The sequence below is a fragment of the Streptopelia decaocto genome (assembly GCF_964273445.1).
Source record: "Streptopelia decaocto genome assembly, chromosome: 2".
NCBI classification, from domain to species: domain Eukaryota; kingdom Metazoa; phylum Chordata; class Aves; order Columbiformes; family Columbidae; genus Streptopelia; species Streptopelia decaocto.
The window spans coordinates 108,894,979-108,917,073 of record NC_138655.1 but is presented as its reverse complement, the minus strand read 5'-3'; the positions used below and the strand labels follow the sequence as shown (position 1 = coordinate 108,917,073).

The 22,095-nt window shown below is 41.4% G+C and overlaps 4 protein-coding genes across 12 annotated transcripts in view; 2 read left to right on the top strand and 2 right to left on the bottom strand.

The window, feature by feature from the left end:
- Window positions 1-1,474, bottom strand: part of LRRFIP2 (LRR binding FLII interacting protein 2) — a 55,438-nt gene extending 53,964 nt beyond the window's left edge. For 2 of the 5 annotated variants that reach the window (XM_082045322.1, XM_082045321.1), the window contains exon 1: window positions 900-1,473. The gene's annotated coding sequence lies outside the window, so the exon portion shown is untranslated. Of the gene's footprint in view, window positions 1-899 lie in introns of all 5 variants that reach the window. The other 3 variants (XM_082045320.1, XM_082045323.1, XM_082045324.1) reach the window with 3 other exon arrangements.
- LOC309436274 (uncharacterized protein) lies at window positions 1,086-8,883 on the top strand (the record flags this gene model as incomplete). Its single annotated transcript, XM_082045327.1, has 3 exons — window positions 1,086-1,392; window positions 1,715-1,833; window positions 2,884-8,883. 3 exons carry the CDS (start codon window positions 1,086-1,088, stop codon window positions 2,992-2,994), a joined length of 537 nt encoding a protein of 178 aa, XP_081901453.1. The 3' UTR covers window positions 2,995-8,883.
- LOC309436275 (uncharacterized protein) lies at window positions 8,875-21,749 on the bottom strand. Its single transcript, XM_082045328.1, has 2 exons — window positions 21,167-21,749; window positions 8,875-11,049 (listed from the first exon to the last, which is right to left on the bottom strand). The coding sequence occupies exons 1-2, from the start codon at window positions 21,425-21,427 to the stop codon at window positions 10,846-10,848; spliced, it is 465 nt and encodes a 154-aa protein (XP_081901454.1). The 5' UTR covers window positions 21,428-21,749; the 3' UTR covers window positions 8,875-10,845.
- Window positions 21,664-22,095, top strand: part of GOLGA4 (golgin A4) — a 107,026-nt gene continuing 106,594 nt past the window's right edge. For 2 of the 5 annotated variants that reach the window (XM_082045316.1, XM_082045315.1), the window contains exon 1: window positions 21,664-21,905. In XM_082045316.1, coding sequence (XP_081901442.1) covers window positions 21,819-21,905 — 87 coding nt within the window. In that variant the 5' untranslated portion in view covers window positions 21,664-21,818. The remainder of the gene's footprint in view (window positions 21,906-22,095) is intronic. The other 3 variants (XM_082045317.1, XM_082045314.1, XM_082045313.1) reach the window with 2 other exon arrangements.

Below are 22,095 nucleotides of genomic sequence, written 5' to 3'. Positions count from 1 at the left end.
GCCCATTGCCCCTCATGCTATCGTTGGGCACCACTGAAAAGAGCCTGGTTCCATCCTCTTGACACCCACCCTTGAGATATTTATAAACATCGATGAGATTTATAAACACTGATGAGATAAAACGTTTTTATTATCGGTGAAACACATAAAGCTGCCCTTCAGAGTATCATGCTAGCATTCAAACTGGAAATGACTCAGAGCTGCTATCAGGCTCCTTCCAAACTCATTAACGTGCTCATCTCATCATCAACAACAGTCTCTTTGCAATTATAGCAGCGGGGCATACTAAGAATAAATAAACGTGGTCTGATTTTTTTTTTTTTAATAAGCCCGACTAGGAATCAGAAAGGCTGTGAGAACCGCACGGCGGGTCCCTGCGCAGGGCACGCCCTGCCGCCCCGGGAAACAGCGAGGCTGCGGTAAAGTGCTCCGAGAAGTGCGGGAGAGAAAGGGGCCGAAACACACACAGCTGTGATTTCAGGACATCTTCCTTTCTCTGTCTCTCTCCTCTCCCCCCGCCCTCACTCCGCCGTTTCCCCTCAGCACCGAGGCGCGAACCGCACGTTCCCACAGGCCTGCGGACCGGGGCGCACGGATCGAGCCCGCCGGAAGAGCTCGGGCCGCCCGGGCTTCCCCTGGCCCGCCCGCAGCGAGTCTGACAGGGACAGGGGACCGCGCACCACCGCCCGCGGCTACCGCCCTTATTGTTTTCCTTTCGGTTCACCTTCTTGACGAGGGAGTCCCGGCTGAGCCGCCGTGCCCTCCCCGCTTCTCTAAACCCGAAGAACCGGGTTCTCACCCCGCTCCCCGCCCGGGTTTGTGTGTGTATGACACCCTCCCCCGTCCCCCCCTCCTCCCGGCCCTCACCCTGTTCTTACCCGGGCCCCAGGGAGCCTTACCTGCGGGCCAGCCTGCTGCAGTACCGGAGCGCCTTAATAGGGACGGGGCGGGGGGGTGTTTCTCCTCTCCCCCCCTTCCACGGCTGTGAGGGGCTACTGGGTCCCGGAACCGACTCAGGCTCCTTCCTTCCCTCACTCCCCACGCCCAGAGTCCAAGGAACAGAAGCCGCCCCAGGGCGAGCGCGAATGCCCGCCGGGCACGGATCGTCCAGGGGCCGCGGCAAGGCAGTTGCTGCCTTCCTTCACCTTTCCGTAACCCCCACCCGCCCCTTCCCCGTGAGGGGCCGCGGGAACCGGAGCTTTGGGCAAAGACGAGCCGCACCGCTCCAGGCCGCCCTCTCCCCCGCCCTTGCCTCCTCCCCTTCAATGCCGGGCGGTTACAGCCACACCGAGAAGCCGCGTAGGAGACAGCGGCTAATGGCAAAGCACCCGCAGAGTCCCGCGGGTGGGCGACGGATAGAAGGGAGGACGGCCGGCAGCAGCTGCGGGAGCGGTACCCGACCCACGCTGCCGCCGAGACCGGCGTGCAGCCACCCCGCCCCAGCCCCTTACACAGGCCGGCCAGGAGAACGGCGCAGGCGCCGCACCCGCCGAGAAACAGGGAGGGGGGGAAACCGGGCGGTGCGAGCACATGCGCAAAGCGGGCGGGCGGGGCGGCGGCCCTGGCGGGGTCCCGGGCGGCCGGTGCTCGGGGGCGGGTGTCTGTGTCCTGAGGCGCCCTTTGCGCTCAGAGACGGCGAGGCAGCAGCCAGCGTTAAACGCGCTGCCGGAGGAGACGTGTCCTCCTTTCCCCCCGTTTCTCTTTTCCTCAGCAGGCGGCGAAGGGAGGGGGAGCCGTGCCCTGCGGTGGGGAGGGCAGCGGCGCCCAGCTCTACGCCTCGGCCCCCCCTTATCACCGGGCAGGCCGGCTGACTCACCCCCGTGGCGGGGAGAGGTAGGTCTGCGACCTTCTCCTTTATGTTTGCTTCTCCATTTTAGCCGGGGTTCTTTTTTTTTTTTTTTTTTTTTTTTTTTTTTTTAAATCGAGCGGCGTTCCCCATGGAACGGCCCAAAGCCGGAGCCCCGGGAGGCCGCAGCCGCCTCTGAGGAACCGGAGCCCGCGGGCACCGCCGGATTCGCTTCGTCCCCGACCCGGCCGCCTCCTGCTGCCACCGCTCTGGCCTGGCACGCCACACGAGTGCCTCAGATTCACGTGGATGGGTGCCAGGCAGGGTTTGTGGGTAAAAATCCTCGGCAAGCATTTACACCTTATCTTACACTGGCCCAAGCGCGACCAGACTTCTGTACTATCAGGATTTAAATACAAGCAAGCATCAGAGTCCCGAAGGACAACATATAGAAAATAAAGAAATGGCTATACTATTGGATATATTCTAATTTATGCACAAAGAGCCAGCTCGCATTCATAAAAGTATTGGTAAGACTGCTGCGAAATAGACTTGGGATCAGATCTGTAGTTATTTGATTTTCAACACCTCTGTCAGTATGTGGAGGGTGTCTGTAAGAACACAGAGATGATCAAACAGCTGGAGGAAATAGTGTTTCGTATGTTAGAAATCACCTGGGAATGAAAAAGTACTATTAGAATGACAAGCCTAGTGGGAGGACACAAGAACATTCACCAGAGCCCTTGGCAGAGGTCAAATGTTGTCTCACTAAAATAAGCTCAAGTGAATGTGCATAAAGAAAAGGGTTTGCAAGTGAATTTAGTGTGTTACAGTAGGTGTAAAACAGCTTGAGTTTTATTAGTATTTTATAACTTTGTCTGAGAAACTCTATACTGTGTCAGTCTCTTTCCTGAGTTGATCATACAGCATAGCCTCACTGTGCTTATTTTTAACAGCAAGTTATCTTCTGTAGTAATAGATGATGATCTCACCACAGGGAGATGAAGCAGGAAGTTTCTCGTAGAACATCAGTAGGAAAGACCTAACAAAATTACTGGCTTGAAAACTACATTTTTATTTGAAGTTTATTCTTACAGAAGGACCCACCTGCTGATTTTTCTGGGCTTTTTGGAGAGTCTTCATTGAAAACATCTCAGGTCACTTTGGTTTGGTCAAGCTGGTGGAAGAAGTCTTTCATTCCCTCTTGAGTGGAGAGAGTTTGTGTGGAATCTTCTGAAATGTGGGATGTCCCAGGTCTGTGGGGGATGATTCTCTGTTAATATATTGCTGTGTAAAAGGGAAAAATGGTTTTGGTTGTTTGTACATTTTTCTTAAATGAAGTGTTGATATCTGCATATGTTTAGTCTTTTGGTATCATAGGCTGCAAATTTTTCTTTAATGATGCAGCAAAACACGTGTCTCCTTGAGAGCAGACATGCATTTTTGTGGCTTAAAAGAGCAATTGTTTACTTGACTGAAAAGCGGTGCGCAGTGCAGCGAATACACAGCGCAGTTACTGCAGGCAGTGGTACAGGATGTCACAGTAGCAATTCTGAGTTCAGCATCCTTAATGAGTAGTTAAACAGTCAAGCTATATACAGTTTCATTATAAACCTCTAATTAGAAGCCAGAAAATGAAAGTTATGTTAGAACTTTTGCTGTAAAATGGCTGCAGTTACAAGATCTAAAATAATTTATGATTCTGCCTTGAACAGATTCTTATTGAAGTTAGTATAAAGCCTGCTCTGATAATAATGGATTTCTGCTAAAAATAAATAAATGAATGAATGAATGAATGAATGATCACTGGATCTGCCTTTGTATTTTCTCCTCATTGTTTTCTTGCTAGGTGGTAGATTAGTATAGGTTGCTTGTCATAAGTAATTGAACCTGCTGATTTACTCTCTCCTTTCTGGAAAGCTCTCTTTAAAGCTGTTTTACCCATAGAATGTCTCAACTGAGCAAAATCTTAGTTCTTTTTAGAGTAATGGTCACCTAAGGAAGTATATCTAGGGTGAACCTGTAAGTCAGTTATAGGGAACACGTTCAACAATATCAACTTCCTGCAATAATTTGTATGCAATTTTAAAGAGATTTTGTCACTGAAACAGCTTAGATGAGAGAGTTTACAGAAAAAGGTGTTTTCCTGTGTAATGTTTGTATTTGTGCAGTTTTAAATATTTTCCCCTCCTTCCCCCTCCTCTGTTTAGCATGTCTAATCTTCCCGAGAAGCTTTTGTTTCATGATTATTGCAGTTTCTGGTTAAGAATGTAATAGTGATGGCACATATGTAGGATTATAGTCCAGTTTAATCCCTAAACAGACACTGGGCAATCCTGTGGCAGAGTAAAAAGATCTTTAAAATTATTCAGTACCAGCTCTGTTGAAGCACTTGTCATTATTCAAAATAATGTTAATTTTCAGTTACACTCAAAGCAATAAGTAAAGGGTTGCATGACTTAAATCTGAATCTTAAATCTAAATGATGTGACACAATTTAAAGAGAATATTTGAAATGGTTGTAAGGCAGAATGCATGCAGACTGTCTGCTGAATGTAATCACAAAATTCTTAAATCTTTTTTAGAATTCATTGAAGTACTGAGGGACTATTATCTGGCTTCCTCTATAAGGTTTTTGCATCCATATGATGTTTACCAAGTAGTGGAAAAAAAAACAAGCATTCAGGATTCCTGGTTGTTTGTTGTAGGGATATGCACATTTCACAGCTGTTGTTGTAGGGGTTAATCTAGGCTAGGAGGTTTCTAGTAGTGCTAAGTAACTGCAGAATCGGTGATATTTAGTTTTCCCCTTCACCTAATTTACTTTTAATAGTGCAAAAATTCAGAGGGCACAGCAGGAAATATGCATATGCAATGTATTTTTATGGGGATTAGCACCCACAAATCTTTCTGGTGTTTTCCAGCAGTAGAATTATATGAGTTTTCCTGGTTCAGATCTATTGCTTCCTCAGCAGGGAAAGGCTTGGACTGTGTTGAATAGCTGTGGGTGGGTTCCCAGAAATCTACATTTCCAAGTAAATGCACTCTTTTGTGGAAAACATCTGTTTTAACACAGATTTGTTAATTCACCAAACAATTGAAAACAGAATGCTCTCCGCTTTCTAGGTATTTATTTTCACTGGTTTGGTCAGGTATTTTTATTTTAGTCTTTTAGAAATAAGGTAAGCAATAAAATATTGGGGATTTATGTTTAGAGTGTGTTCATAGGAATATTTTTGTAATTTCTATAGATTAGTCTTAATTTTTGTACAGTAAAATTTTGAGCACTATAGTGCTCTGAACAGTGTCCAAAGATCATCTTGTTGAATAAGAAATAAGGGGAAGATACTGGCACTATTTGGATTGATCCCATTTAGATGTAAATAAACTATGAAATATCTTAACAAGGTTTGTGGACTGAGATTTTGTAAGGATTTTTTTTTTTTAAGGAAGTGAAGCTATAGTCTTAAAAAAAAAAAGGAATTTAAAAAATAGGGTGTAGCTTTGACATTTGAAGGTATTTATATTATACATAACAGTATATTTGGTTTTCATATATAGCTTTTAATCATTATTCCATTGTAAAAACAACTAGAGATTCAAGTATTGTCATCCTTACATACTTGATAGATGTACTTCTAAATGTCTCTGTGTTCTGTTTGATATACAGAGAAATACTGACAATTTTCTATGCTGAATATAATTCTTGAAAACTCAATCTGAAGTCATGACCTATTTTTTGTGTGTTATATATCCCCCAAAAGAGATTGTGGAAATGCTGGTTGATTTTAGTGATGACACACAAGCCACAAGGAGGAAATCACCTCACTTTTATACAGTTGTGTTGAGTTTGCAGAACTAACGAGCAGTGTCTATATTAAGCACAAGTGAGTAAACACGGGAATCTTTTAGTACATACTCATATGTTTTTCTTAGTCACCTTTCTGACACCCGTTATATTTTTTATATAGAAGTGTCATTAGACTGTAAAGTTTAAATATGACTTTTCAGTACATTTAGATTTTATAAAACACTAAAACCTAATGGGCCTTTATCAGAACTCTCCTATGCCTGATATCTCCTTACCCCAAATTATCATCACCTACTACGGTGTTCCCACTAGGTATGCAGAAGTGAACAAATTATTAATATAACTAAGACACACCTACTATGATTTTTTGTCTTCTTTAGAAAATATAATAAAAAATAAACCACTCTTTTATTTTTGCTTCCCGAAGGAACTACTCCTTTACAATTCTCTTCAAAATCTCAAGTGCACAGGTTCTCCATATAACAAAACCAGCTTTCACTGACTCTTCATCTCACTTTCTCCAGTAACAAACTTGACCCTCTGTCTAATGTATTTAAAAAAACCCAATCAAATGGAATAACTGAAAGCCAAACTGAGAGAGGTGCTTTTCCATCAGTGTTGAGCCTGTCTGCTGCTCGCTGCTGCACTGCACTTCTTCTCCGTTGGTGTATTATATGCCTGACATTAATTTGCATCATTATATAAAGGTGAAGGTGGATGTTTCCTTCATACAAGTGCTGTTAAACTGGGGAAGCAAAAGGACTCTGAAATTTAAATTTCAAATGTCAGGCTCTGAACTTCCCTTTACTTTGGAGATTGCCAAATCTGTATATTGCTCACAGAAGCCAGTCAATGGTAACTTCGTATCTTTGTAGACTTCATCAGCACCACTTTTGGTCCAGTTTCTTTATAGCCCATGAGCAGACACTGCTGCATCAGTCAATGGCAGCTGAGTGGAGCAGCCCATTTCAGATCAAGCAGATTGTGTTTAATAACTCCACTTACTGAACTGAAAATCAGAAGACTGGGAATTAAGTAATATTTGTCTATAAAGTACATGCACTCAAGATCTAGAGCAAAACTAGCTTTGCCAGATCACAGAGCAGGTAGTAACTCCAATGCTTGAAATTTTAGGACTATCATACTATTTTTTTTTTTAATAAAGTTCATATTCTTAATTTTTTAGAGTAATGCTATGTTAATGGCATTCAACCACTGGAAAATGAGGAAGAAGAGAAATGTGAAAAGTTCACAGAAATGTTCATAATACTTAGTTCATTTAAATAAAATACGTTTTAAACAGTGTCTTACTCATCTGTAAAATCAAACCTGTTGACATTTGTCTTGAATTTAATAACTTACTTCATACAGGATTAGCGTATCCCTTTTCAGTCTTTCTTGCAACAATACGTGGATCTTTTATTCAGCTAGAAAGCGAAGCTACTACAAGACTCCAGATGTCTAGTTGTAACACTAGAACTGGCCAAACTGAAAAGTGGATGTATAATTTGAAAATATAAAAATTAACCCCAAACCTAAGTTAAATTTATAATATTCCTTTAAATGTACATTACATTTTAGAGCCTGAACATAGGATTACTTAGATTTTGTAGCAAATGTATCTCTACATGTACTTCATGTTGAATCGTCTGAGTGTTATAGCAGCTCAACCTTTGTGACCTAAGTATTTATGTTTCTGTATGTATCGTGCAGTCCTGATATAAAAAAAACCCTTAACGTTGTTGAATTCTGTATTTGATAAATGAACAAGAAAAGATTGTGTGTGATTTCTAAGGTTTTGTCTTGCCTTTTGGGGGGTTTTTAAGACACTCATGCAAATAATCTCGATTAAGGGATGTCCTAAATTACACTTATGCATGATACCTGTGCAACTCTATGAGACTTCCTGAATTATGTTAGCAGAAGTCAAACTGATTGAAACCGTGTAAACAAAGCTAGTGATGATGTAAGAGGAAGAATCTGTCGTCTGCTGTTTCTAGGCTCAGCAAATATAAAAGCAGTATAAAAGCAAGCAGATATCACTCTAAATATATACTGGGCAAGTCTACTTCCAGGCATGATTGAATTCTGAAGAGTGACACCACAGTCTTGCTCAAAATTTCTGTAGCATTTGAAAGGAAATCCAGTAACTTTTGTGGTGATTCATGCCTGAATATTTTGTACACTTATTAACTATTCTGACCAGCTCAGCTAAAAAAGAGAGCGCACACACAAACTAGATTATAGTTTCTTGTGCAGACTTGTTTATTAGCATCCAGTTAAGGGCGCCAGTTGGTTACTTACGCAACTTCAGCTCAGCTTGCACAGGTGTCAGTGAGGGCATCACTTTTAAAAAATGGGATTACACAACTGTAATGAGGACACAGTTTGGCAGGGAGAACTTTTGTTGCAGGAAGTGAGACATGAGCAAGAAATAATACTGGGTGGTGACTACAGGAGCCAAGATTGGGTTTGTGAGCCTGGCAATTTGGGGCCAGGATGGGGAATCCCTTCCACCCCCCAAAAAAATCCCAAACTCTCTACATGGCTACAAAAAGCTTATATGGTGTCAGAACCAAGGCACAAAAAATATGGATTTTTTCATACTGTTTTTACAGTAATTTTTCAAAGCAAAGCTGTACTTTGAACCATACCTAATCTTTTATGCAACAACTTAGTTTTGTGACTTTGTATAGATATCAGATTAATTACTTATGGCTGAAAACAAATACTTTTAGGATTTATTAATGAAAATAGAATGGGTTAATCCACCAATTTATTAATCCTTCAAATCACCAACAGAAATTATAACTTTTATTTATATATGTAAAATACACATACATACAATATGTATAAACCAAAACATCATATACTGATAAATTAAGTATTAAAACTAGGCTAAATCAATCTCAAACAGCTTGCAGCATCTGATGACAAACAATTATCTAAATAACCATTTCATGCTGTTAGGTTGCTCCTTCACTGAAGATGTCATGATATTCTCCTACCTCTCCATGTCTGCTTTACTTCAAAACCTTTGAGAAAAAATTTAAATAGTCACCCGAGCAGCACAAGTGAGATGTGTGCTGACTTTTCAAGCTTTGCCTGTTTCCTGAGGGAAATACCACAGCTCTCAATTCCTTGTAAGCAAGGCAGCCACGTTCATTTTTAGAACCACCAGTTCTGCATCTGCGTTAATCTACTTTCGTATGTTATGGAGAGGACATTTGGCTCTGTTGCTTGTAAAAGGTGGTACCAAACATAAACAGTAATGATGACTGACTGTCATCAGTAATGATCGTAACTGCTATCTAAACATTAAAATATGAGTTGATACAACTAAAATGTGGTTGTCTGAAACTACAAAATAGTTGTGTTTCTTGTAGTTTGTCATTGATAAGGGCAGAAGTAATGCCTGGAGTATAACCTAGAACAGGAAAAAAGTAGCTTCCTAGATGTTGTTACTGTTAAAACATGCAGACCTTTTCCTCAAAAAATAAAAAGCCCCGGGAAAGATGAGATTATGTTAGATGAAGAAAAGCAGTAAAAACTCTTATTTCAAATTAGTTATTTGAGGGCTGTGCTTGCTCATGTTTGTCACATTTAAAGGAGTAGCATCCAGAAAGGGTACTGAGAAGTGTTCTGTAAAAAGTTACCACGGAAATTATTGAGATAAAGAAAAAAGTTGTAAGGAAGACATTGAACTTAAACCCATCATTCTTCAGTGCTGAATGAATCTATTTTACTTCTGTTGACAGTGCTAGGTTTAAATGAGAAATGTGAGAGTTTCGCTCGGGGATTTTGTAAAAAATCCAGAGGCTTGAAATTTGAAATAATTCTCCTGATAATGACAAATAACAGCTTAGAGCCCAACACAGAGCCTGGAAAGTGACAGCAGTGTCTTGCCCAGCAGCTCTGATGCCAGCCCGTGCCGGGCAGGGTGCAAAGCCTGAAGAAGGTCGCAGCATTTGGTCTGCCAGGTGCCCCAGCAGCGAGTGTGGGGGCGCAACACAGCAGGAGGCAGCTGGACGAAACCCAGGAGTGAGAACTCTTTGGCTTAGCACAGAGAAGCCAAAAGAGTGGAGTTTGCAGGGGTTTAGTGAAGGTAAGAAGAGAGAGAAGTAGGTGCCTAAGTATAAGCTGTTATCCCTGGTCAGCTGATGAAAACTGCTGCTGTTTGCAGCTTCTCACTGGCTGGGAATATACTCCTGCTGCAAGTTGCTGTAATAGAAGTGTTTGGAAGGTCAGTATCACAATGTGAAAGTTATTTTTTATATACATTTATATATATATGTGTACACACTAGTGTACTGAAGACCTGATACTTGTATCCTTTACGTTCGGCAATACTGCTGCTCTCGTTTATCAGTACTAAGCTGTTATCTCTGCAGTGATGCCATTTTCTGATCCTTTCTCTCTTCTATATTTGCACTGTGAGGTCTAATTTTGAGTCCCATGTTTCAAATCCTGTTAACAGCTTATATTTTCAGTATTTATGCTTTCCCCTGTGTCCAAATATGTCAACAAATAAAAATATACTTAAGTATTTAAAATGCAACAGTCAGTAAGATGATGTTAAAAAGCAAACAATTATTGTTTGTGCTTTAAAGACTAGAAATATTTTCTTTGTTGACTAACATACCTGATATGTTTCCCATTCTTGAAGAAAGCATTTCATATGAGTCATGAAGCCTTTTAAGCTTATTCAGCATTTACATTCTTCTCCCTCCCCTCCTAAACATTGTCCTCTCTGGAAACGTTGGAGGCAAACCTCAGTTTTCTATGCTTTCAGTATTTCTGTCTTTCAGCAGTTTTCATCTTTGAGCAGTCTTAGACTTAATTTAGTCCAGTCTTAGGCTAAATTAACAAAACGACTAATTTCTTCCACTATAGCAAAAATGAAATTAGTTTTCATAACTAGAAGCAAAATTACTAGTTGTCATTAATGGACTTTACTTCATAGGAGTTAAATTTCTTGTCTGCAGTGGTCATCTTCTCAAATAAGGATAAAGGAACTCTCTTCCCCTTCATTATTTCCTTTGCACCATATAACAGCTTTTGACTTAATGCTTTCTGCTTTTGTCTTCTTAGGGCATCTCTGCATGAATGATGCAACAAGATTTATTTGTATGTAAATCAATGCTAAAAAAATACAAAACTGCATTCAAAAAGTGCAGATCTTTGAACTTAGAATTCAGAAATTTTATTCACTTACGGACAAAGAGTGATTCGACAATTGTTCATGTACTCAACTCTCTGCTATGAATTGTGTTTGCAGTCTACCACTATTCTCTTTGCTCTGAGGCTTGTGTTGAGCAACTGCTCTGTTTACCTGTCCGCCTTTCCAGTTTGGGTGACTAGGTCTTCTGAAACGGCAATTTCTCCTTTGAACTCCAGAGAAGTACTGTTGGAAAGTAAAATGTGGGAAAGCAAGATGTGCGGTTCCAGCCACCTGGATGATAAAGGAAGATCAATACTAACATGACCATCCAGACGGTCAAAGACATAATACTAACATAATAATATATAAAGGGCTTTGGACAGATTACTCTGAAGTACGTTTCTCATAATTGTAAAAAGTTATAGCCCAGACTCGTGAGAATGGTATTTCGGGCCGGATAACCGCCCCCAAGTGCATGTGGTGTGTGAATGTCTTTGGGCCTGGTCTGTGAATGAGTGGAAAAACAAGTGAGACAAACATCACATGGGTTTAGTGTGTTCTTAATAACAATTAGTGGAAAAGCACCTTTTTGTAAACATCTTAGTCCAGGCCTGTACCTGTAAATCCTATAAATTGTCAATGGTGAATAAAGAAAGCAACCTAGGCCTAGGTCAGCTCTCTGCTTGGCCAGGCTCTGTGCTCCTTCCTGAACAAGATCTCTGCCTCTGTGTGAATTTCTGTCTGCGTCCCAGTGTGCGTCGTTCGTATTCGCCGCAAAGTACCATCTTGATTCTGAAGTATTTGAGGCTGCTTAGGTAAGAGAACTCATTTCCAAAACCGCTCGATAGCTTCATGGCTGATTTGCAGCCTGCAAGGTGATGGCAACAAGGGAATATTTTATAAGTATGCATTGTGTACACTAGATTACCAACACCAAAGAAGCTAAAGCAGCCTCACCCACAGTGGTTTATTTCATAATAGCCCACTGTTATCTCCCTGTACTAAACCTTCCTGTGTGGCTCCTGCTTAAGCACATGCTAAATGCACAACACTACAAGATCCCAAGCCCCACATGACTTGTGGGCAGTATGTTACCCAATGAGACTGTCTGTCATTTTTCATAGCCATAAGAAAGTAAAAGGTTGTAACAGAGGTTGGCAAGAACAAAATTTGATCTTACCTGCAGCATGTTACTTGCTTAGTATTGTCCCTAATGGACTAGCAAAAATTTGGACCACTAGACTATAAAGAATTAAGTATCTAGAAATATATTTAAAATAATAAAATCAAGGAATGTATGGACCTTCATATTGTGCTTAATTAGGTGAACTTGAAAGCAATTTTTAGTACATGGAGGAAGAGGAGTAAATACTGCATGAAACATTTTCAGTACTAACTGTTAGATTTAGAGTACACTTTGAACAAGAATTATATAATAGCATGACGATGGTTAATGCATTATGACAGCAAGTGAAGGGTTATCTTTCTTACAGTATCTGAACTGAACCAAAAGGAAGTTACGCCTTCCTTGTAAGTATTTGTGTGCATATTTATAGTATAATTATGAAATTTTAACTGTTTACAACACTTTTTCCTCTTCTCTCAGTGTCCCAACTGCAAAATTATCTTGGTTCTTTGGATTGTGGCAGTTTATACTGAAGAATGAATTCAACAGAGATTTAGGGAGCTACATGATGCAGAAATAATATTTCTTGCTATTTTGGATAGTTACAGGGATGAATTGAATAAAGTAGGATAATAGAAGAATAGTTCATGACACTTTATCCTTGGAAATCAAAGACTAAATAACTCGTCTCTATTCTCTTGACTACCAGTAGGAGGTAGAATGACATCTCAGTTTTCTCATGAGTTCTGTGTATTCTAACCCAAATATCCACTGCAGACCCTCCTGCCTGAGCACAAGGTCTGGCCTTCATCTCTGATAAATAATTCAGTGTAGCACTTCTGTGAGTAAGTATTATCACATGCATTTAATATGAGAGATTCACAGAGTAAAAATCATATTGTAAATTCTTTAGTTAAAAGTGACTTGCATCATAACTCTGAGTTTCTTTGCACGCAAATTGCTGCTGAGTTTTATAAAAAATACCTGGCAGTTGGAAATAATAATCAAATTGCCTGAAAACCTTTAATTTAGCCAGACAGAGTAATAAATGACATGGTTGTCTTGCTCTTTTATGCCAAGCTGGTTCGCTTTATGTTGTAGTAACAAACAAACCTGTAAAATGGCTAGTATCTTTCTAGAGCTGAACTTTCAGATTATGACCTCCATCTGACCCAAAAACACTGAATGCAGTTTTTTGTATTATCTCCCCCAGGTGTTATTCTAAAAGAAGTTTGAGGTGCTGGAGGATAAGTTGAGGTCAACTTGATTTTTCTTGATATAGTATTGTGAGTTCATATTGCATTAACTGTGAGTTGAACTGCATCACTGCAAACTTTAGGTTAATACTCCCTCTGCTTTCAGAGCCACGGGAAAGTCCAGGTGGACGGAAGCCACTTACCAGAGGAAATACTTCTGTGAAGACTTGTCACTGTTCTGTGGGGATATTTTAATTTGAAGTGGGTTTTTTTTCCTCTGTAAATGTAACATTGTAATACTTCAATTACAGGCATCAGAGTTTATTTGGGGTAGTTGGAAAACCAGTATTTTGCCATTTAGAAGGCCAGTGATCCATTTTAATAGATACATTAATCAATAAGGAATATTTTATATTGCATATTCAATAACGAATATTTTATATTATTAAACTGAGAAGGTATATTTTATATTAATAATTAAACATAAATATGCTGTGAGCTGTACTTGGTATTTGTTAAGCTAAACCAAATATCTCTGGCCTTTTTGGAATAAGCAGAGAAAAACTTAATGAGTGTGGAATCTAAGTGCCATGATAACATGAGCAAAGTCTGAGAGAGAACAATTCAACTATTAGATTTGAGTTTAATTTGAAATAATGCATCTTAACAGATGAAGTTGCAAAATCACATAGTTGGAGCATTCTGAGCAGTTTGGTAATCACTTCCTCTTAAATAATAGTTTTCTCAAAAAGGAGTGCTTCACATCTCAAGATTCTGCATTCGCAGGATGTCTTTGCAAACAAGAGGGGATAACAGAAAAGAAGCGTGCCAGCATGTCACCCTTACGTACAGGTGAACTCCTAGAGATGATGAAATAGCATGAGAATACAACAAGGGGAGCGTCTTGCTTCATTATATTTATACACAAGTAAGAATGTCTTCTAGACCACGGAGTTTTCCAGAACTCGGTTGACTTGCCTGTGAAATGACTTGTGTTTATTATATGGGCATTAGCATCAGAGCTACTGAGCATTTGTTTCTAAAGCACTTAAAGAAAGCCAGATATGATGTATGCAAATCAATACCGAATAACTCTGCTCCTGTATTAGTTCAGCTGAGGTGATGAAGTATCCTCTATTTTCAACTGAAAGGTAAGTCACTCTTCTTTATGTAGAAGTGCCCTATGGGCCTGTCATTGAGAAGTAAGTCAGACATGAGAAGAATTTCATGCCTAGAGCTCTCAGGTCTCTTCAGCCTGATATTCCGCCCTAGTCAGTGGCTGGCAAATCTTGTAGCAAATCCCAGGAGCTAGAAAAAATGAGTTAAGGAGGATGAGAAACACTTCTCTCCAAAATATTTGAAAAGTAAGAGTAGTAGGGAGTTTAGAGTACAACAATACTCAAGCAACAATATGTCAGTATTAGGATATTATCTTAAATGCTGACAAATTTCTAATCTGAAATTGGTGATTGAGTGTTCTTAGAGATCTGTTACTTTCATAACCTTTATGTGTCCTGAATTCCAGCACTAATCCATATATCTAGCTACATACAACTATTGTCCTTGTGCTTTTATGTGTCATGGCTTTGCATAATCACTGAACAAAAATGTATATTTGTTCTGTTTTGTAGATTCTGGAAACTGTGATGCAGGGACGTAGTATGATTATTCCTAAGTCACTGTTTTTTGTATTCTGCATCCACCATTTTAATGAATTTGATACTGCAGAAGGAAGGTGAATGTTTTCCTTAGTGACAATCAAATTATACAGTATTGTAATTAGAAAAAGTACTTCCTGATTCTCCTTGAAATAGATGCATACCTTGATAATTGCAAATGTTCTTCAGTATACCTCTTTAAGAATTTGTTATGCTATAACTCAGTGACTTTCCTTAGCAGTGAATTTTTCGGGGTGTAGCATCCCCAGTGATGTGGTTTTAGATGTTCCACACTTTAGCTAAAGGCATCACAGAAATTAAATCAGTTTTTAAGCTCTTCCCAACTGAATAACCTCAGTATCTGAAGATCGTTGCTTGTATTCCCAGCCCTGCTGACTGAAAATGATTAAGCAAAATCACTTGCTGTTTCTTAATGACAGTGCTTAAGGGGAAAACATTATCGTAGAATCAGAAAAATCCCAAGAGGGAAATAATTGTTTCTTATGAATGTGTATCTCAGTATTCTTAAAAACCATCTAAATAAGCTGTCATTCCCTTGAGCTTTCTATCAGCAGTTGGGCAAGCAAAGAGGAAAACTAACCAGGTGTTTGCAGGAAATTGGATAGCATCACTGTTCTCGATTAAAATACCAATAGAAATACTGAAATGCAAAACAGCTTGCCCAGTGTGGGTGAGCAGGGCACTGGGAGGGCTGCGAATAGAAACCAGATTTCCTTTAAACCAGACCACTCCTCTGCCATGAAGAAACTCTGTCTTTAGGAGCAAGTTCTTCTTTGTTTTTAGATATAAGGTTCTTGCCCATATAGAGTTGGTGGTGGTTTTATGTGTGTGGGTTTTGTTTGTTTGTTGTTTTGTTGTGATTACAGAAGAATGAAAGTACTCAAATGAGAGTCTGCTGCCAGCTAATTTAAAATCAAACTCGTGACTATCATCACTGTTGATGTAAAGGATCTGCTGTTTTATAGCATCATTGGCTGCCTTTTTGTGGCTTCCAGAGCTTTTACAGTACAACTAAAGTGAAATGGAAGTTAGGAGAAAGGTTTCAATGCTCTAAACCAGGGATAATATTGGAGTAGTTATGTGTAGGAGTAGTTACATTTATACAGTCCTAAAATGACAGTCGGCCCTTAGAAAGCAAGCGTGAGGCTGATGTGGCCCCTGGTGAAAATTAGTTTGACACCTCTTCTCTAGAGAAAGAAGAAAGGAAATGCTGCTTAACAAGGTAGTGATAAAATGAAGATTTTTGTTTGAGGAAAGCAAGACTCTTGCAGGATCAAATCCTGTCACTAACTTTTAAATTTCTCCATGTCTTATATTCCCATTCACAGAAAGATGGCTTGTGGTCTTTCAGCTGAATAGATCCAAATAATTTTCCTCCTCCTGCAGTCCTAACTAGTGACCCAGTTTATTGCAGTTTCTTAGTAGTCTTCAGTGCCTGAGCTTGCACTTTGTACTTTTGGAAAGAGAGGAGTGTGTGACATGAAATGTGATCTCTGAACAACTTTCCAACAAGAGCAGAGAGCTTCCCTTCCCTCCCAAGGTGCAGAGCAGCCATCCCTGTCAGCTTTTCCCCACGCTGAAGTGAGTTAATTCCTCTTGTCTACTCAGTTTGAACAACTGCAGCCTTTAGGCTACCTGTCAGTTTTCTCAGACACTGCCCCTGCTCTTTTTATAGCCTTGTGCATTTTGAACATACAAATCTGACTTTTCCCTTAAATCACTCACTTTAAATGTCTGTTATTGAATCTTTTTGCTCAGTTTTACCTTTGCTGAGCTCAGACCAATATCTGGGCACCACAGGTGAGTACATGAATACAGAAATAATCAGCAAATGGACTGTTTGCTAAGCAACCACGAAGTCAGCCACATGGTAAAGAAATTAAATGTTCGATATCCAGCAAGTTACTAAGAGCAGCCCATACTTTGTACATGGGAGAATTATACAGCTGATGTAGAAACTTTGGGTTTTGTCAGTTCCCTGACATGAATGTTTTGAAACTCATACCACTGTTGGTAATACTGACAATGACTCTGGGGAGGCACGGTCATAATCTTCTAGAATACTGTCATCTGGTGGTGGTTATAAGTCACAACACTCAGATACAAAAGCAAAAATGGAAATTAAATCAGGTAGACAAATGCTCTGATTATCTGTTTTATTCATATTAAAGCTTTTAGGGTTCTAATTATAGCACTACACAGGATTTACCTCACACAACTATTTCTCCTCTTTCTGTAGGGTGCAGGTACAATGAGCTGTGACGGTTTTCACTGCACTATCACATAACGTTGTGTTGTTTGTAACCTTTGTGCTGAAGTAAAGATTAGAATACTTCCTATTGAAAGTGATTACTTGTCCACCTATGTATGGTACACTGTATGACTGCTTTAACATCAACATTAGTATTTGAATTTTTTAAGTAAGAGTAAAAATTGCAGTCATTACCAAATGCAACATTCCATAAGGTGTCCATAAAGAATAGTGGCCTGTACATAAGCTCTGAACAGTAACTCCTGTTACATGATTAGTGCTCCCTTTTGCTTAGGTTTGTTTACTACCAGTTCATGTTCATTTATTTATAAAGTAACTTCCTTGATGTCAAATATTATCCAGTAGGAATAATAGGAATATTTTCTATTAAACATTAGTTTCTAACAGCATGATTATGATATCAAGAAAAATTCAAACATACCAAACCTTCTTTCCAAACAAAATGAGAACCAACATTAAAAAGTTATCAGAAACACTATGTATGTCATGTTGCTTTCTTTTATGCCTTTTTGTACTTGTGATGGATGACTGGATTGAAAGAACTAGCTACTAGCAAATTCGTACATTTTTCAAAAAGTAGCTGGAGTTGTAGGTGTAGAAAAGAATATTGAAAGCCATATTAATAATTTATGTCCATGGACTTCTTGCAACTTCCAGAAAGCTGCAGTAACTTAAAGACAGCATTTTAAAAATCAGATTATAGACTGGCTGGAGGCCATAGACTCGCTGCTATTAGCAATGAAGATAGTTACTTGTTGAGAGAGTATCAATTCTTTGTGTAACAGTTGCTAATTAGCCGAACTGGAAGTAGCGCTTGGTGGGATTACTTCAGTTTTAAGTTAAGCAAATTGCTTAGCAAAGACCGTACGTTCCTGGGCAATCTGAAATGACCCTGGGAACATAAAGCTCCTCACTGCCTCTGTCTCTCTTGCAGAAGCTCCTGTACTCAGGGGACTCAGCACCATAAGTCAGCAGAAAATTATTTGCTCTCTTGTCAAGTTAGTTTTCTGCAGACTCAATATGCAGAAGTGACTAAGGGAAAGGTCTGACAAGCACTGGAGCTAGTGCAGGGCAGGGAATGGAACTGCAGGGACGTGTGGGCCACTGTCGCTGGCAATTAGTGGTCTAGACTGCTGTGAAAACACTGTCTGTTACATTTATGCTCTACTCTCTTTCCCACAGAAATGCATTAACAACTGTCATAGAATTAAATTTAATTATCTACCATAACCAGTGTTGTTTGCAGATATACATTTATCTTTCACAGACAGTGCAACAATGTCATATTTCTCTTGTTTAGCTTATGTTAAGTGGTGTACTTAAGGGAGATAAAAAAGGAGGGGAAAGATCTTCACTTTCAATTGCTACTTTTAACTTCACAAAGGAATCCACTAAGATCAGATCGACCAGAGCTCTAGCAATGAGGTACTATTCAGTTAAGTAAGGGATTTTGACCCCATGTGTATGTAAGAATATGGTTCCAGATAATTTCCCCCAGGACTTCTGTGGGGTTTAGAGTAAATGCTTTGCAATATGTGTAAATCAAACTTGCCCAGACACTAAAATATTTAAAGCCCTTTTAGAAGGTTTATGATAGTGTTTTGTGGAGTTAACATATATATCTTCGGAATTTGTATACTACTGCTTAATGTGGGATACCACTTTGTTTTATCTGCGCAACAGTAGACACATTGTCATGTATCACAAAATATTCCTGGTTTGTACCAATTCAAAAGCACAGAAATTCACATTGTCCTTGAGTATTTAAAATGCTACCAATCTATATATGATTAAATGATACATATAAATATTACTTCACCTCTTCCTAAAACTCAGGTATGCATCTCCTATGGAGAACAGGAGGTGATTATGTACACTGGAATTTACAAAACAAAAAAACCTTGCTGTAGTAAAAAAATCCCCTGGAAAATATCTAACTGCCATATGATTACTACATTGAGTTAGTATTACTGCAACCCATTAACAGAGTTCCAATTAATTAATCACCTCACCATTTTCTGCAGCAACTAAGACTTTAGTGTAGGAAAGAATAACCTTGATCATACTTTCTGGTCTGGTACTTGTTCTCTCCTGCATAGCCTTCAGTCCCATGAAAACATCTGCACTGTGAGAAACAGTCAGAACATAATATCTCAAGCTTTAAATTTTCCAAGGAAATAATACAGAGCTCTCTTTTGCACTGGATACATTTAATGAAAGAATTAACAAAGCTCTTATTTTCTATTTAATAGCTGTTGGAGCTAGTGTTCTTTCACTTATGCATCTACCCATCAAAATCACATACTGCTTTTAGTCACCTAGGTTTGAAATCAGCGTGTAATCTGTAGATGCCGAAGAGGAGAGAGGAGAGAGGAGAGAGGAGAGAGGAGAGAGGAGAGAGGAGAGAGGAGAAGAGAGGAGAAGAGAAGAGAAGAGAAGAGAAGAGAAGAGAAGAGAAGAGAAGAGAAGAGAAGAGAAGAGAAGAGAAGAGAAGAGAAGAGAAGAGAAGAGAAGAGAAGAGAAGAGAAGAGAAGAGAAGAGAAGAGAAGAGAAGAGAAGAGAAGAGAAGAGAAGAGAAGAGAAGAAGATGAGCTAGCATTTGTAACAGAGCACATAGGTGTGAGAATCATGGATTTATTAGGAGACTGAAGGCTGTTACAGGGTTTCCCAAAGCATTCATCAGGCAATGCCCCTCTCGCTTGCCAACCTTTGAATCATATGGCTGTGCTGCTACATGGAGAATCTTTGCTTTTTATGGCTGCAGTAAACTTAAATGCCTATTTTATCTCATTTCCTCATGGACTGCTATTCAGCTGGTTTTGTCTGTTTAGTCCTGGAGACGTTTTCCTATACTTCTGTTTCAAGCTCACCTACAGAAAAGAGAACATAAAAATCTGCAAAATACTTATCTGACTATTACTGCTTGTAGGTTCAGACTAGCGTTTTTGAAGGTGTTTCAAATCAACAGTTCTCACTAGAAATCAGTAGAGTGTGCAAGTCACTGCTCCCATCTAAGGTATGTATAGTAGACTTAATGGGAACATACACAAAAAAAGAGAAGGATCACTACCAGTCTCAGTTTCTGTACAGCTAAACAGGCTGCTGAAAATTACCCACTTTTTTTTTCTTTTCTTTTAACATGTAGCAAAAAATTAGAAAAAACTTACAGCAGTTCATGTTTGCTGTAGATGTATCTTGGTTAATCTTTTTCGTCAGTGTACAGCAAATGATCCATTTCATATTGACTTTTTTTCCTTAAATTACTTAAAGATGACAGGAATGTATTTCAGTGAAAACTTTTCTGGATGATCGTGATTACCGCATACAACCGCCTTAGTATGGTGCTACACAGAAGACCGCATAGCTCAGCATTTCTTGCAAATAGCATAACTTATTTCTAGCCTTCATATAGCATCACTGTCAACACAGCAAGTTTCGAAATAGTCCCATTGTTGGAGATTGAATGCCGGCTGCTGCTGACAGCTCTGCATCCACACTGACAGGACTGAATGCACACACACAAATCTCATCCAGCAAGGGCTCTAAAGCTATAGGTTGTAACCTACAGCGGCCAAGAACAGTTTCAAAGACAGAATAGTAACAGCAGTAGCAAACGCTGCCTTTCCACCTTTAATAGTACTCTACTGGTAAACAATATAGACAGGTTTACATATAGTACTCCAAAGGTTTCAGGGTGGACTAAATGAGAACAATGGAACTTGCTGATCAGCAGGTAGGTTTTTGGTTTTAAAAAGCAACTTTTGAGCATGTTTAGCCAGCAGCTTTCACGAGCCCAAGAGTCGAGCACCTTGTAATTACCTTGTGATAACAACGCGCCCGATTCCTCGGTTTGGGAAAAGCTTGTGCGTGAGACTCACTGACCAAGACACCGGGACTGTGTCACGTAGGGGCTTACAAACCCCGTATTAACTGGCCTCTGGCAAACCGAGACTTTGCACTGATTTGCCGTGCGCCCTTCAGATGAAAAGGATTTATTCGTAATCACGGACCGAGCCGTCCAGAGAGCGCTCGCTGTGGAAGCAAACTACAGAACAAGCAGAATCAACCCCCTTCCCTGCAAAAAGCCGCTCGCTGCGCCCAGGGCGGCGCAGGGAAGGCGGGAGTCGGGACGCACCTTCTCCCTTCTCCGCTTTGTGTGGTGCGGGGGCCGGGCTGGACCGGGCGGCCCGTCGCCCCGGGGCGGAGCGCCCCTCTGCAAGCGAGCATTAAGGTGACAGGTCGCACAGTTACGGCGGCTCTGATCCCTCTCACAGCGCGGGGAAGGCGCAGCAAAGCGGCGGCTGTTGCGGTTCTTACGCTCCGCTTTCCTCGCCTCCCGACAGAACGGCGGTGACCCCGCGGCGGGCGGGCAGCGCCTCCCCTCCGCTCGCGCCATTCCCGGCACAGCGCCGCCTCCCGCCCCGCGGAGAGAGGCGAGGCGAGGCGGCACCACCGCGCCGCCGGCTCGGCTCCCAGTCCCGGCCGGGCGGCCACGCCACCGGCGTCCGCCCCCGGGGAGGGGGGAGGAATGGCACCGGGCATTCCGCTGGGAAGTTTGTGCCTCGCCGCGCCCCGTACTCTCCTGAGTGCTCGGCTCCACGTTGGCTGCGCAGGCGCGGTAGTCGCGGCGTTCACCTGCTCCGCGGCGGGGGGGCCGGGTAAGGAGAGGCGGCGGCAGTAGCGGCTCCGCGGGGCCGGGGCGAGCGGGGCGCAGTCGCACCCCCCCGGCGCCACTCGCCTAACGAGCCGGGGAGCCAGACTCCGCTCCCCTCCTCCCTCCCGCCACCATGTTCAAGAAGCTGAAGCAGAAGATCAGCGAGGAGCAGGCGCCGCCGCGCGGGGCGGGGGGACGCGGCGCCCCCCTCACGCCGCAGGTACCGCGGGCCTTGGGGTGTCCGTCGGGTCGCTTGGCGGGCCGGGAAGGAGCTATGGGCGGCTGGTGGTGTCCGGCCGGGCGCCGGTGGCCTCTCGCCCGGAGGGGAGGCGTGTCCGGGAAGGCCTCGGCGTGGCGCTGGCGTCGGGTCGGGTCGGGCCGGTCCCGCCGCCCTGGCCGCGGGACGGTGG